The sequence below is a fragment of the Pleurodeles waltl genome, chromosome 1_1, assembly GCF_031143425.1.
Source record: "Pleurodeles waltl isolate 20211129_DDA chromosome 1_1, aPleWal1.hap1.20221129, whole genome shotgun sequence".
Taxonomy (NCBI): Eukaryota; Metazoa; Chordata; class Amphibia; order Caudata; family Salamandridae; genus Pleurodeles; species Pleurodeles waltl.
Window position 1 is genome coordinate 163,020,964 of NC_090436.1, and position 15,461 is coordinate 163,036,424.

General features: G+C 40.9%; 1 protein-coding gene across 2 annotated transcripts in view; it reads left to right on the forward strand.

Annotated features, from left to right (window-relative positions):
- Positions 1-15,461, forward strand: part of POLI (DNA polymerase iota) — a 208,294-nt gene that overhangs the window by 149,016 nt on the left and 43,817 nt on the right. For both annotated transcript variants that reach the window (XM_069219507.1, XM_069219498.1), the window contains 2 exons: positions 12,184-12,317; positions 14,619-14,827. In XM_069219507.1, the coding sequence (XP_069075608.1) occupies positions 12,184-12,317; positions 14,619-14,827 (343 nt within the window). The remainder of the gene's footprint in view (positions 1-12,183; positions 12,318-14,618; positions 14,828-15,461) is intronic.

A 15,461-nucleotide genomic window follows, 5' to 3' on the forward strand; every position in this document is an offset into this window, starting at 1 on the left:
TGGTACTGATCCGGTAACCCAGCGGTGCCAGGGTACACCCAAAGACCTCGGGTACTTTCCTGATTCAGACCACAGAAACTCAGAGTCTTCTAGGTGAAGTCAAAGATCGAATTTATTGGCTGCAACCAAATGACAAGCGTCCTAGAAGTACAACAGCACGGTTTGTATGTTCTCAGGAGACTGTATCTCAATGCAAAATCAGGTTTCCTTATATACAGTTTTTTAAGCTTCAGGCAAACATTCTTGACATTTTGGTTGGTCATTCACATGGTTTCACTACAAAGGAAAAAACAGTGTCATGATGAAACCTCATATTTCATGTCATCCAACCCATAATAAATTACCCGGCAAGGCCTAATATTTTACATCAGATAAGTGTGGACCCCCAATAAAAACGGGCACCTCCCCCTCGTAAAGTAAGAAGAAGAAAAGAGCAGGTGCAGGTGTGAGCAAGATTAGGCAGGGTGTGTGAGCGATAATAAGGGTTTTATGGCATGGTGTGCCTTGATGCAATCTGATTCGGCCACTGGGAGAGGGACTGACCAAACAGGTTTGGCCTGAGGCAATGGTTCCAGCTTGCCCAGGTCAGAGAAAAGTCAATCAAGGTGTACGTGTCCTTGGAATCAAATCTGACTGTATTATAAGCCTATGTGAGGGCAACTTTTAAAAATGGCTGCCGTGTATAAAATGGGAGCCACGAGTGCAGGACGAAAATGGCGATTTCGAGGTGAAAACGCTGCTGAAATTGAGCGAAAATGCTCATGCTTAGTGTACTAGTCATTATCGGTCTTTTGATACTAAAATCGTACTGCTGTGGCAAAGTAGATTACATGGGTCCAGAATTTTTAGAACCACAAACCCTCCTTTTGCCCTTACATAGGCAATAAACCTATTCTCATGCTAATCTGAGTCCAGGTCTATGTTTATAAGGCCATGGAGATGTTGCTGGAGCAAAATTCTAGTACTTGGTAACTCTCTCTGGACAGGTCTCCTCGAACATGAAGTAGCACAAAAGGCCACATATGGCAGGACAAAATAAGGAATACCTCTATCTGCAGTAGGTGGCATAAGATCACACACCCAACAATTAGTGATGTTCACTACTAACTAGTGTTGATGCAGAAGCTGTACAAAAGAATTGCTTATGAATTCTGATCTTCTAACCTGCTCATGTTCAGGAAAAGGGTGAAAAGAGTGCAAAGAAACAATAGTAGGAAAAGACATAGGTTGGGAAGTGGGTGCAGAAGTCAATTGAGTAGAGAAAAACAATCCCACCCATAAATGACAACGTCATGTTTAAAAGACACTAGAAAACACGTTATGAAGAACATATAGACAACGGGAGAAAGTAGTGACCACTATTACAAATGAAATGATAATTTTTCACAACCCTAGCCAAAAAGCAAATCCTAAAATTATCTAGTAACATTTTTAGGGCTCCTCTGCATTTCAGTAATTTTTGTATGTTCAGGTGGAACAGTGGTGACTCTCATCAATGCTCTAAGGTGAAAAGGGGGTACTCTTTCCACAGAAAATGGACTTTATTCTGCCTTTACTAAACAGAATAGTACTTTAAAACAATGCCAGCAAAACAATCAGTCTCCTAACACCTAGTCTATACAATCACACGGAAACCTCTTGTGAAACCAACTATGCCCAGAGTCCGTTCAAAAAGCCTCTCTGGCAGGCTTCTATTGTCCATCAAATTTTCTTTTGTTGTTTTCTTTCGCATGGGCCTCTCAATTCAGGCCTCTTCGTGAGAAAAGTACTGCTTAGTTGGAGTGCCCTCCTGGCAAACACCCACAGCTCACTCGAAAGTCTCAATGTCTTAAAGCAATGCACCAGTGTCTCTCCTCTGTGGCAGATACTACAAACAATGTGCTCTTCATTGATCAAGGGCACAAATCATCTCGTGCAGACCCAAGCACCATTAATTGGGAAAAAGCTCAAGCTCAGCAGCACTTTCAGACTCCAACACTCATTATTTAGTGTCCGAGGACGCTCAAGCTGCTCTTTCATGGGCACCACAATATAGTGCCTTTTTCCAAACTTGAAATCTCCGGTGCACTGCCCTTCTTCCGTTGGAGCAAAGAAAAGGGGGTGTGTGGCCAAAACTCAGGCCAAGGGGCTCAAGGGATTGCACACTGTCAGAGGTTACCAGCACATGACAGGTAGAGAAATGAAACCTCAAAACAGCTCTGCCATCAACAACAGGAATCCTTCTCTTTAGCTCTTTTACACTGAAACTTTGTTTTTGTGATGTCCAACGCCGTCTGATGGAGCAAGTACGATACCATGCGCTGGCGATCGCTGTCCAGCTTTGCTACTTTCTGGGTGCTGAGACTGTAGGGCCAAGACGTCCGTCTTTCATCTGTAGCTGTCACTGATGGGAATTAGGCTTAAATCAATGTCCTGCAGGTTATTATGACTTGATACCCGCAGACTCTAGTGACGTAGGAAGTGTGCCACAGTTGTTAGTTTCCTTCAATTTAGTACAAAAACAGTTCATGGTTTTTAACAAGGGGACTGCAAGCAGGTGGTCTGCAATCTTCAAAGGAGTAGCCATACACCATGGGCATAAAATACAAAGACAAAGGCAGAAGGGCAAAACAGGGTCTGTAGCATCTTTAATTCAGTTCTCTCCATTATTCTCTGCCATCTATACCTACATGCGAATTCTATCTGAATGGATTTCCTCACACAGTGGCATTGTCTAATGGGGTAAACACATATTTTCCTCAATGATTAAGTCTAGGTGTTCCTCCTTACCTTAGAACATCTCAATAGAGAAATCACATGATACCGATTATCAGGGACATGTAGAAACCTTCCTTTAAAAACTGTGCATCAGGTGCACTATGCAATACACAGGCTAATAGTCAAATGTGCAAACAAAAAGACAAGAACTAGAGGGTCCTGATATTTGCATGATTAGGACACATCTGATCCCACTAAAAATTAAAGTAGCAGGAACAGAAGGGAACCGAAAACCAAATTAAAATAGACATTGAAAATTCGTCATGTTCAAAAAGGTAAACATAAGATATCTCCTATTGAAATGGAAAACTTGTCTTACTATAATATTGAGTCAGTTAACCAGTCTATCGCTACCCTGACAGTCAGGCTGGAAAACATTGAAGCAGGCAAATTCTTGAAAACCAGTCTGGTCATACAAAAGGGAATTATACATAACATGGGGGTCCCTGGTACATCACTGCAGTCTGGAAATGTGAACCTGAACAATACATCAATAATAATAAAAGGGCTGACTGGTGAAAGGAATTCGAAAAAGAGAAATGGGACTAAGACATAGCTAAAATCTCAATAACTAAGCATGATGCGACATTGGTCAGGGGAAGTAACAAAAGAAAAAAATCTATAGGAAGAACAAAAAAAATTATTTGGGTGATAGTCAGGCATGTGACACAACACCGAGAGTACGGGTGATACACAAAGGCCAAAGTTACACAAATTTTTAACTCTACCGTTGGCGACTACACCATATACGGTACTCCTAGCTAATGTTTCAGTTCCTTCTTCAGGAAAAAATTAAAACCTGGTTTTCTTTTAAGGAACGAAAGCCATATGCTACTTAGGAAACAGACCATCATTAACTAATGTAATATAGAAATTAGGCCACCTTGAGTCACAGATCTATAATTTCATCCTTAGGTCCAATCAAGGATACATAAATGTAGGGCTGCCTGTTCCTTTAAGGGAAGGGGCAGTAACGTGACTAACTGCAGGTGACACACTTTGATCCTGTATATCTCTTTTTATTTTCCTTCAATACCATTATAGCCAAATAGACATGCACTGGTGAAGTGTTGTCTTTTATGTTCACAGCATGAAATATCATTATCTGTGGAATTTAGTAACCAGAACAAGTTCAACCAACTGTTGCGTAGCGATGGGCATCGTCATGACCATCCCCTCACAACACAGGGGAGCTTGTAATAGTATCAAAAGCAGCAACAAACATGCAAAAAACAAATAAAAAAATAATAAAAACGCACAAAACGTCAAGCCATCAGATATACTTGCTGTGTATCAAGCACAAAAAGCATAGACAAAACAATAGCATGTGTGAATAAGCGGTGACACACAACACCATGTCATGTACTTTATGCACTGTAAACCTGCAGCCCAAAACCCAATATTTGGGCCTGTTTAATTTGTCAGGTTTAAAATCCTTACCCTTCTTTTGACAGTAGATCACCAGGCAATGGAAATCTGCTGTCAAATATAACTTTACTGTTTCTCTTCTAACATACAGGACCAGCAAGAACAATTCATGATAGGACCAAATACATGAAAATAAATTTCCATTACTTAACTGTTACCCTCTTGTCAGTTACTTCGCAACATCAAGCCACCTTAGTTTTACCTTTCTAAAAGTAAAACTTGTTACACTGACACTCCATATTAATTTGGCACCTACAATTTCCACTGTGAAAAATAAGTCTTAATTGGCAAATAGTTCTCATTAAGGCATGTAGCCTTCAAAATTTTAGAAAAGGGCTGCATCTTATTTTCTGTCTAAGACTTAATGCAACACTTCGTTTTCTGTCAAATAAAAGCAACTAGCAGGCATCATTTTATTTTTTTAGAGCGGAGACACAAATGTATCAGTTCTGCAGAGCATTTAACATGATGTTGGGACTTTCGAAGAAACCCCTTTTTTTATATTTTCCCTTTGGAATTAAGTTCTTTAATTGTATTGATGTTCTTCTGGAGAAACCAGAAATCCCACTTTTAGAGGCCCGTAGGGTCATTCTGCATTTCACAGAGACAAGGCCCTAATTTAAAAGGTCACAAGTGTCAACATGACAGCCTCCTCCATTGTTTATGGGAAAACTAAAGATAGCATCTCAGCAGCATGACTTGAGCCAGCCTCTGTAGCTCTCCTAGCTTCTGCCACTCTGAATCTGTCAAAGACAGTAGGCCTTCCTATTTTCCTTCTAACCTGCAATAATTCACTCTATTTAAAAAACATTTTTTTTGTCATTTTTAGGCGCTAAAAAATTATCTCTATTTCCAGATTATTAAACTACATTTACTGTGAATAATTCACAAACCTTAATAACACACATACCAGTTGTTAGAATAAATGCTTGTTGCAATCCCATGCAATGGTACATATTTCATCAACCTCGAATGAATGAACGTCTCAGTAGGCCCAGCTGAAGTTAGAACCTTCAACCTTGATATTAAAACAAGCCTTTGTACTGGCACATTGACTCATTGAATCATAAGAAGGCACAACCTGCAAATATATATCAAACCTAAATGTATGCATTTACTGAAGCCTGAGACACTTTAAAAAGTACTCTGAATGAAAGAAAATGCAGTTTAAACAGTGCTTTTGCCCAAAATCGACTTTGATATTTTAGGCATTAAAAAATCAATATCCTACAATTTTCTTGCATAATATGCATTACCAGAATGTTTATTACACAATCCATGAGTCAGCCATTGAAAATATTACTTATACTTTATAGAAATTAGCTTGTTTGCTCCTGCGCCAAGGGAAAATTGCACATACAAATGTCATTTTAGCGGTGCAACATAACTTAAATTAAATTTTAATGTTAGGAGGTCATAGTATAGGTATTAAGCTTTATAAATATTAAAAAACGATTTTGAAAGGCACTTATTTTGTAAATAATTTTTCCATAATTAATAATTTTCTTTTAAAAAAAAAAAAAAAAAACCCAATTATTCTTTTTTTTGTGATTATTCCACATATAAAAGCAAGCTGCATCCCTTGCCTATTATTTGGGATACATTAACTCACAAGCCTAAGCGCATAAGCCTAACTTGAAATGCGTCACATTTTTGCGCCACTTTCATTTAAAAGGAAGGTTATGCAAAATTCCACCCATGTTTAACTGGGAAAGTGCTGGCTGAATTGAACATTCCTATCAAATATACTGCAGCTGAAAAGTTTGCCTGTGAACATCTAATACAATGCATCTAAGAAAAATGCTGTAAATTTATTTATTTTTTTGCAAAAATAGATAATTTCGTTTTTTTTTTGGGGCTCTATTTATATCTATTGAATGTGTTTTCTAATTTATTAAGCATTTAACGGCAGTTTTGTATATGTGCACAATTGCTCATTCTATAAATTAAAGAGCAACATATAGCTATGTTAGCACATCACATGGTTCATTTCTGGATTTTTTTCTAAGTTTCTACTTAATATTAATTAACCAACATTTTACTTAACAAACTGTAAACATCAAGAAGACCCACAAACACACATTGAGCTCATTTCAGATATAAACAGAAAACACTCAGTACACATAATACAGCGCGCTTTAGCCATTTTTCATAAATAGCGCCGTCGCAATTTACTTACAGAACCGTTTGCAGATCCTAGTTGTAAGTCATATTTACAAGAAAAAAAGAAAACTTTTCTCAATTATTTCCAAGAATAGCGGACCCATACTTTATTAAACGTGATGGGGCCCACTCCGTGCTTCACATATAGTTCATAGGTTGGAGTTCCAATCGGAGGAACCGGACATGAGTCCTCCAACCGGGAGTCCCTTTTACAACCAAGACAAAACAAATTTCCAAGTCTGCTAAGACCAGGCATCTTCGCTCACTAGTCTAGCTTCAAACTTCAAAGGATTATCGTTTACGATAGTCTCGTGAATACACGAGTCCTTCGGCTTTGGTACTTGCAAGTTCCAAATCAAAGTGATCCCAAAGGGATACCAAACCAAATGTCCAACTAAGGACCAAACCAAGTGTCCAACTAAGGACCAAACCAAGTGTCCAACTAAGGACTGGGAGACGCTCCACTTATACTTAACTGAAAATATCGATGACGTCACCAGAAGACTCGTCTTATCGTTTCGCTCTACCAAACATCAAGGATCCAAATCAGGGCGATAGCCAGGGCAGCAGTCCTTCATAGCCGTCGGGAAGCGGGGAACCTCGCAACAAAGACTTTCGGACCACGTCGACATGCAGGGGTCGATGAAGTGGCGGCCTTCCTCCAGAATTTTTACACGAAGCTCCCCACGGACCTCAGGCTTGGACCGGTACCGCTGGTATCGCCCCACGTTGGGCGCCAACTGAGGTACTGGGTTTTTCAGAACCGGTACTGATCCGGTAACCCAGCGGTGCCAGGGTACACCCAAAGACCTCGGGTACTTTCCTGATTCAGACCACAGAAACTCAGAGTCTTCTAGGTGAAGTCAAAGATCGAATTTATTGGCTGCAACCAAATGACAAGCGTCCTAGAAGTACAACAGCACGGTTTGTATGTTCTCAGGAGACTGTATCTCAATGCAAAATCAGGTTTCCTTATATACAGTTTTTTAAGCTTCAGGCAAACATTCTTGACATTTTGGTTGGTCATTCACATGGTTTCCCTACAAAGGAAAAAACAGTGTCATGATGAAACCTCATATTTCATGTCATCCAACCCATAATAAATTACCCGGCAAGGCCTAGTATTTTACATCAGATAAGTGTGGACCCCCAATAAAAACGGGCACCTCCCCCTCGTAAAGTAAGAAGAAGAAAAGAGCAGGTGCAGGTGTGAGCAAGATTAGGCAGGGTGTGTGAGCGATAATAAGGGTTTTATGGCATGGTGTGCCTTGATGCTATCTGATTCGGCCACTGGGAGAGGGACTGACCAAACAGGTTTGGCCTGAGGCAATGGTTCCAGCTTGCCCAGGTCAGAGAAAAGTCAATCAAGGTGTACGTGTCCTTGGAATCAAATCTGACTGTATTATAAGCCTATGTGAGGGCAACTTTTAAAAATGGCTGCCGTGTATAAAATGGGAGCCACGAGTGCAGGACAAAAATGGCGATTTCGAGGTGAAAACGCTGCTGGAATTGAGCGAAAATGCTCATGCTTAGTGTACTAGTCATTATCGGTCTTTTGATACTAAAATCGTACTGCTGTGGCAAAGTAGATTACATGGGTCCAGAATTTTTAGAACCACATTTCCTGACGCAAGCATTCGGCCTACCCACGCAAGTGAGGTACCATTTATATCGGGAGACTTGGGGGAACACAGAATAGCAAAACAAGTGTTACTGAGGAGAAGGGTTCCCCATGAGTCAGTTCAGTGCCCCCAGAGAGTATAGATAGAGGAGCCTCACTGATTTCAGAACCGCGGAGAACTGGCAAGTGCCCCTGCAGTAGTGGGCTATTGTCCATGTTCTATTGCCTTAATCAGGGAAATCCATCAGAGTGTTGATTAGCCTACCCTGGCTTTAGGCTGGAAGGGGGATATGTTGGAAATGGCCTTTCTGCAGCGTCACCCCCAAACATTTTGCCTTCCTCCTTCTCTTTTTCTGACCTCAACTTTGCTGGCTTTAGGACTCTGCACACTTTACCACTGCTAATTAGTGCTAAAGTGCACATGCTCTCTCCTTAAACATGCTGACATTGGCTCATACCCAATTGGCTTATTTAATTTACTTGTAAGTCCCTAGTCAAGTGCACCGCGTTTGCCCAGGGCCTGTAAATTAAATGCTACTAGTGGGCCTGCAGCACTGATTGTGCCACCCACATAAGTAGCCTCTTAACCATGTCTCAGGCCTGCCAATGTAAGGTCTGTGTGTGCAGTTTCACTGCCATTTCGACTTGGCATTTAAAGGTACTTGCCAAGCCTTAAACTCCCCTTTCTCTACACATGTCACCCCTAAGGTAGGCCCTATGTAACCCATAGGGCAGGGTGTGTGTAGATAAAAGGCAGGACATGTACATCTGTGTTTTATATGTCCTGGTAGTGGAAAACTCCTACATTAGTTTTCCACTACTGTGAGGCCTGCTCCTTTCAAAGGATAGCATTAGGGCTACCCTCATATAGTGTTTGAATGGTAGATTCTGATCCGAAAGGAGTAGACAGGTCATATTTAGTATGGCCAGAATGGTAATACAAAATCCTGCTGACTGGCGAGGTTGAATTGCATATTACTATTTTAGAAATGCTACTTTTAGAAAGTGAACATTTCTCTGCACTTAAAATCCTTCTGAGCCTTACAGCCTGTCTCCAATCCACGTCTGGGCTGGGCTGGTTGACAGCTCCCTTGTGCATTTCACCCAGACAACCACATACACATGATGCTCAGTCACACCTGCACACATCTGCATACTGAATGGGTCTTCCTGGGCTGGAAAGGTGGAGGGCCTGACACATTTAAACGGACAGTGGCCTGCCCTCACACAATGGACTGCCAAGCCCCCTATTGAGACCCTGGCAGACAGGATTGTGTTGAAAGGGGACCTTGTGCACTTCAAAACCACTGTTTGAAGTCTCTACCACTTCAAAGGCACTTTTGGGTATATAAACTGGGTCCCTGACCCTACCATCTTAGACACTTCTTGGGACAGACACTCTGCACCAGAACCTGCATCTTGCCAAGAGAAACTGCCTGGCTTCCCAAAGGACTCACCTGGACTGCTTTGCTGTTGCCCTGCTACCTTGCTGGCCTCTGGCTCTGCTGAGAAGTGCTCTCCAAGAACGTGGATTGAGCTTGCCTCCTGTTTCCTAAAGTCTCAGGGCCAAGAAGGCTTAATCTCTGCAAAGAAACTCCTTGTGCATTGAAAATCGATGCACGGCCTGCAGGAATCGACGCACAGCCTGCCTAGCAGTGAAATAATCACCGCATCGCTGAACTGGAACAACACAGCCCGGCTCCCCAAGTGGAGATCGACGCAGCAGCAGCAGCATTGCGACCGGAACTTTGACGCATAGCCCACTGGATTGACGCATTGCCAAGCTGGAACAACACAGCCCGACTTCCTGCGAGAAGAATCAACACAGCGCCTGCTGTGACACAGAAATTTTGATGCATCGCCCACCAGATCAACACAGCACCTGTGACTTTGCCCTGCACGTCCAGGATTTCCACGCATCGTCCCTGGGTGTCAAAGGACCCCGCATAGCAAAATATGATTTAAGAGTGCGTGCCGGAATTTCGACGCATAGAAAAGAACCAACGCACACCTACCTTTTTCCACGCATCTCCTCGTCTGCGGTTCTCGTGCATGTAATTTTGACGCAAACCAGGTACTTTGTGCTTGCAAGAGACAATTGTTGCTTTTAAGAACTAAAGATCCTATTACAGAAGTGATATTTCAACTTGTGATTATCAAATCGTGATCGTTTTGACCTTAATTTAATCAGATAAAAATCATATATTTTTCTAAACCTATTGGTGTCTTTTTGTGGTGTTCCCACTGTGTTATTGCATGATTTGTTGCATAAATACTTTACACATTGCCTTCTAAGTTAAGCCTGACTGCTCAGTGCCAAGCTAACAGAGGGTGGGCACAGGACAATTTGGATTGTGTATGACTTACCCTGACTAGGATTGTGATCCCTATTTGGACAAAGGTGTATACCTCTGCCAACTAGAGATCCCATTTCTAACACTGACTATTTCAGAATGATTGTTGTGTATATGCAGGGTCCTTACTTCTTTCTCTTTACTAAACTGTTAAGACCAGGCACGATTGTCAAATCTCTAGTCCGAGTTGTTTTTAACCCTTCTGTCCCATCTACACACAAGCAACTTTCAAATTATAGCCGCCCCATATTTGGGTCCGTCTCCTTAGTCCACCCATTTATTACATTGCAACAAGCTTGGTATTCTTTGCAGATTCTGATCTCAGAATGAATAACTCCTATTAACTTTTACAGACAACAGGTCTTTAATGGGTTAAAGCCTGTAGGTGGATCACACAATGGAGTGGATGAATCCCAAAACGGAGAAGAATAAAGCTCGCCCTGTTCTGTAGTAGAGGCATGGCCTCTGGCCTGCCACCACCCCTTCCCTGGAAACTATAATTCTGATAACTTGGTATTTAAATGTTTACTATTCCATTTTATATGCCATTTCCTATTTTGCATCACACAAGCTATCCCTTTGGCTTGTTGCCCCTCCTTTTGTTGCCATGTTAAGTTGTTTGTATTTGTATAGCACCTACAACCTTTACCATGGGATCACAGCACTTTCTCAGTGGATGCCATTTCTTACGACATTTCTTACAGAACTGAGAAGGCCATCATTTGATCAATTTCGTCTGATATTTTTGAGTGTTTAGTGTGAGAACGTAGATTCATTTACCCGTTGCATCTGTGCTATAAGAAGGCAAATTCACGTGTCTTAATGTGTGTTGCCATACTTTATTAATCAGTAACGATATTTCTGTTGTGTCCATCCTTGAATTCTGCACTAAAGCCTTAAGTTCAGAGCACATCTCCACACATTTGAAATCAGTTCTCATTTTGTTATTACATGCTGGTCACTGTAGCCTCGTTCTGAAGTTGGAAAGTAGTAGAGTCAGGAGTTGCTAGCAATACATGTATCTTTTCTTTCAACGTCTTTTCGCATTATTCCCACCAGAAGAGCCTGCCACCTACTCATTAGTGCCTTTCTTTAGGTTTTAATTGTATCACATGCTCTCGCTTCCATCCACTTGCATTGCAAAAAGGTGAATAATGGCGAAGATCTGGTCCTTTGAATAGACACTTGCCTTGCTTATTTTGAATATTTGCTAGCTATTTTTGCATTAAATGTATATACCACAGTCCTGGTTGGAAACTGTGTCTCGGGTTGTGTGCATAGTAGTGTGTCTATGTAAGGTTTATTTAAGTAGTTCTATGGTGTATGTTAATGTGTTGTGTGGTGTGGATTTGGCCACTTTTTGCCAGTTTTATGTTTGTTTATGCTGACAAACGATGCTTCCCTCCGTCCAACCACTTGGTGCATGCTTATTAGTATGCTCTGAACTTATTGTTCATGGGTGTCAATAAAACTAGCAAAGCAATGCATATTATGCAGAAATCAGTTTAAAGACTTATATCCTATATCCGACATCAAAGAGCGGCTTAGTCTCTTTTCTACAAAATATAATTCCTTGACATGGCTACCAATGCAATTCAGTGATGCAGTCGGTGTATCGTTCTTCACTACATTTTTACTATGTCATGCTGAATAGAAAAGTGAACACAACGTAAAATAAATTAGTACTCAGTAGCATAATTATGGGAGTGATCTACCCACGCAAAGTGTTAGGAAACGTAATTTATTTTTACGTGTATCCCTCCAGTGTATTAAGTGTTTTCTGTGGAAAGACAGTTGCAAGGCCATTTCCCACTGTGTCTTTACTATTAGATGTTTTACTTTTGTTTCTGTCTTAACTAGAGTCTACAAGGATGGGCGGAAGCCTCACACAATACGCCTTACTATCCGTCAGTGTTCTGAGACTAACAAGTGGTCTAATCGGGAGAGCAGACAGTGTCCTGTACCCTCACACATTATACAGAAGCTTGGTGCAGGTAATGTAAGCATTTAAGAGTTACAGCCAAGTCTGATTTGGCGGCAGCAGCAGTGATTGAGCTTGTGTGTCTTGATGAAGCGCAGTGTGGGATCTCAGCCATAAACAAAAGCCAGCCCCAGAGGAAGTGAAGGCCCTTTCGATCCCTCCTGTCGAAAACAATTAGCTGGGCAGCTTCATCCTCAGCAAAAACCTCAGTATTCATCCTGCCTGGACAGGAATTCACTACAGAAACTTCTCATTGCAGTCAACCAACTCTCAAGCAGTAGGATTCTTGCCATAGATTGCCATAGGACATTGAAAAAAACTGCTACTTTTGATCCATAAATTGTGGTTTGTACTCCTGGTGCCCTATTGTCTATACCCTCAGTGCAGCTTCTACACAGTGGCAAAAGCCAAGCTTGACCACTATCTATACTAGATGCACAGTGAGATGAGTGCAGCACTGCTAGTTGTTAATGTGCATGTCCTCACTACATCACCGCAATGACTACTACTTCCAACTAAGGTAATGCAGGTGATGCCCTTCTGACATAGGCCTCACAGCTGTGTGACTAGACTATGCCAGTGCCACGTAGTCCTTCCATCAAGAATACCAGCTCAAACGCACACACCCCTCCATTCACGCAGCGAATGTGTATAAAAAGCTCTTCACTACCTATATGTCATTACTCACGTTTTTCTTATATATGATATATTATACATCACGGGCTTACTGTTTGAACTACCCCAAAACTAAATAGAAAAGGTAACTTTAAAACAAGTATGAAATGTACATATATGTAATAGTCTAGAGTAAGCGATTCTAAACCTAAACCTAGTTGTAGATATCGGTGGAGATGGAACAGTGTATTGTACATTTGTAATGAAGATACATGAACTACTGGGTGTGTGTTAGCGTGTGTGTGTTGTGACACAGGCATGTTGATGGTGTTAAGGAGTGCATACTAGGGATTTAATGAGAAACAAATTAGAAGAGGAGGGGCGTTGTATGACAGCACTGTCCTATCTCGCCCTGGCCTTAAAAATTAGTACGTAGGTAGAAAATTGAGGAAGGACCCTTTAAGTAAAATGAGGGTCTGAGTACATCAAAATAATCCTAATGACAAGAGTTACCCCTTCCGCCACAAATTAATAATTTGTTTAAAAGAACATGCAGACTTTCTTCAGCATATTCATGCTAATTTCTTTCATAATTACTTGAAATTACTATATACAGGAACATATAAATCAATCACATAAAACACAGCGCGATCATATCTTTGTTCAAGGCCACTCATATTCATTGATCATCATGTGAGAATCAAATTCATGCATAATTAGAGACAAAAAGATTTTTCATTATGTTCATACAGGTGCAACATTTTAAGTTGTGAAAATGGCATCCAATAAAATAATGTTACCCAGTGACCAAAGTACCCTGCCCTGGTGGTATAAAGTGTCCTTTCCAGGAAAAGAGTCCATACATTTTTTCAATAAGTCACTAAAACACTTTCCCAGGCCCGCCAACATGTTTTGATCTTTATGGGGACTGTAATCTCTTTTACGAGATCTTCACCAGGGCTACTACATTTTCAACAAAAAGCAAGTGTCCCATTTTCCATGTGCCAGATACACCCATGAGCGTCAGACTTCCCAATGTCCTTGATTCGTTGTGCAGTCCAGTTATGTATTCGCTTCACTATTTCATATGGACAGATGTCGTTATTGTAATCCCATCAGTCACCTTTCTCTACTGTGGGGCGCAAGCTCACCCGACGACCATGATGAGCAAAGGGCGCAAAGCACTTTCTGTTCAGCCTTCTTGTCAACTCTCCCCGCTTGCGTCTGGGGAACACCACCAACACCATTGTGTTGGATGCCATTTAAAAAGGTGTACCTTTGTGAACATAAGGAGAATATTTTTGTCTCTAAAATTATGCGTGAATTTGGTATTAACTTGCTGTGTTCTTTGTTTTAAAATTGATTTCTATGTTCCTGTATATAATAATTTAAAGAAATTATTAAACAAATTATCGTGGATATGCTGAAGAAGGTCTGCATGTTCTTTAAAACGAATTAATCGTTAATGGTGGATGGGGGTGATTCTTGTCATTAGGATTACTTAAAAATGAGTATAGCATGCTGTTTTCATTTTGGGTTCCGTGTTGCAGAAATGTATTTTACACTGCCTTGGTTCTTGCATTGTGCATGTTGATGTATCTCGGCTGTAGTTATTTCTTTGGTATGTTTTCAGATTTAACTAGTTGACAGAGTACAGTATGCAATAAACGTATTAATTTTTATTTGAACTTTCCATCAGGGAACGATGATGTTGTAATTCCACTGGTCGACCTGCTAATGAATCTCTTTAAAAAGATGATAAATGTCAAGACGCCATTCCATCTTACGCTATTGAATGTGTGCTTCTCGAAGCTAAAAAGTGTTTTCAACTCTACCAAGGGTTCGATTGGATTTTATTTGACTCAAAAGACATCACCTTCTTCCCCTCAGTCACAGAAAACCGTTCAGGTAGGATTTCAGTACAAGTGTATTTATGGCTTATGTTTAAGTTTACATTAATCCTTATTAGATTGAATTAGTTGTGGGTGTTTAACGGTATCGTGGAATAATGTTCTGTTATGCCCAGGGTATAGTTTGTGGTTTGTTAGTCAAGTAACATAACATCTCCGCCCCCCCTGCTCCACCCCCACACACACACGTTGTCTTACCCACCCTGAAGCAAATCATGATATTTTTCCAGTGTGCCAGGCACGCCCATAAAGGAGTTTTGCCACTCCCTGTATGTTTCCCAAGGTGTGAGCCAACATGCTCAACGCGAGTTTGATTGCTGGATACCGTGGCACCCAATTTATCGGTTCTGTGATGCCCAGAGCTCTTCACATTGCATCTGCTACACCTTGAAATTGAGGCATTTTAAAGCATTGGTCTAAAATGCAAATGGAATCCCTACTCGCCTGAACCCCTACCATGGTAATACATACACCACAATGGCTTTCCATTTTTACTCTTTTCACCTCAGTCCCAAGAGATTCTGGACTGTATCAGATCATAAAAGGATTAAAAGTAGCACTTTTCTTATTTATCATTTAAACATTTTTTTTATTTACAGAGTTTGCATACTTTGGCGTGTTGCATGAGCTAT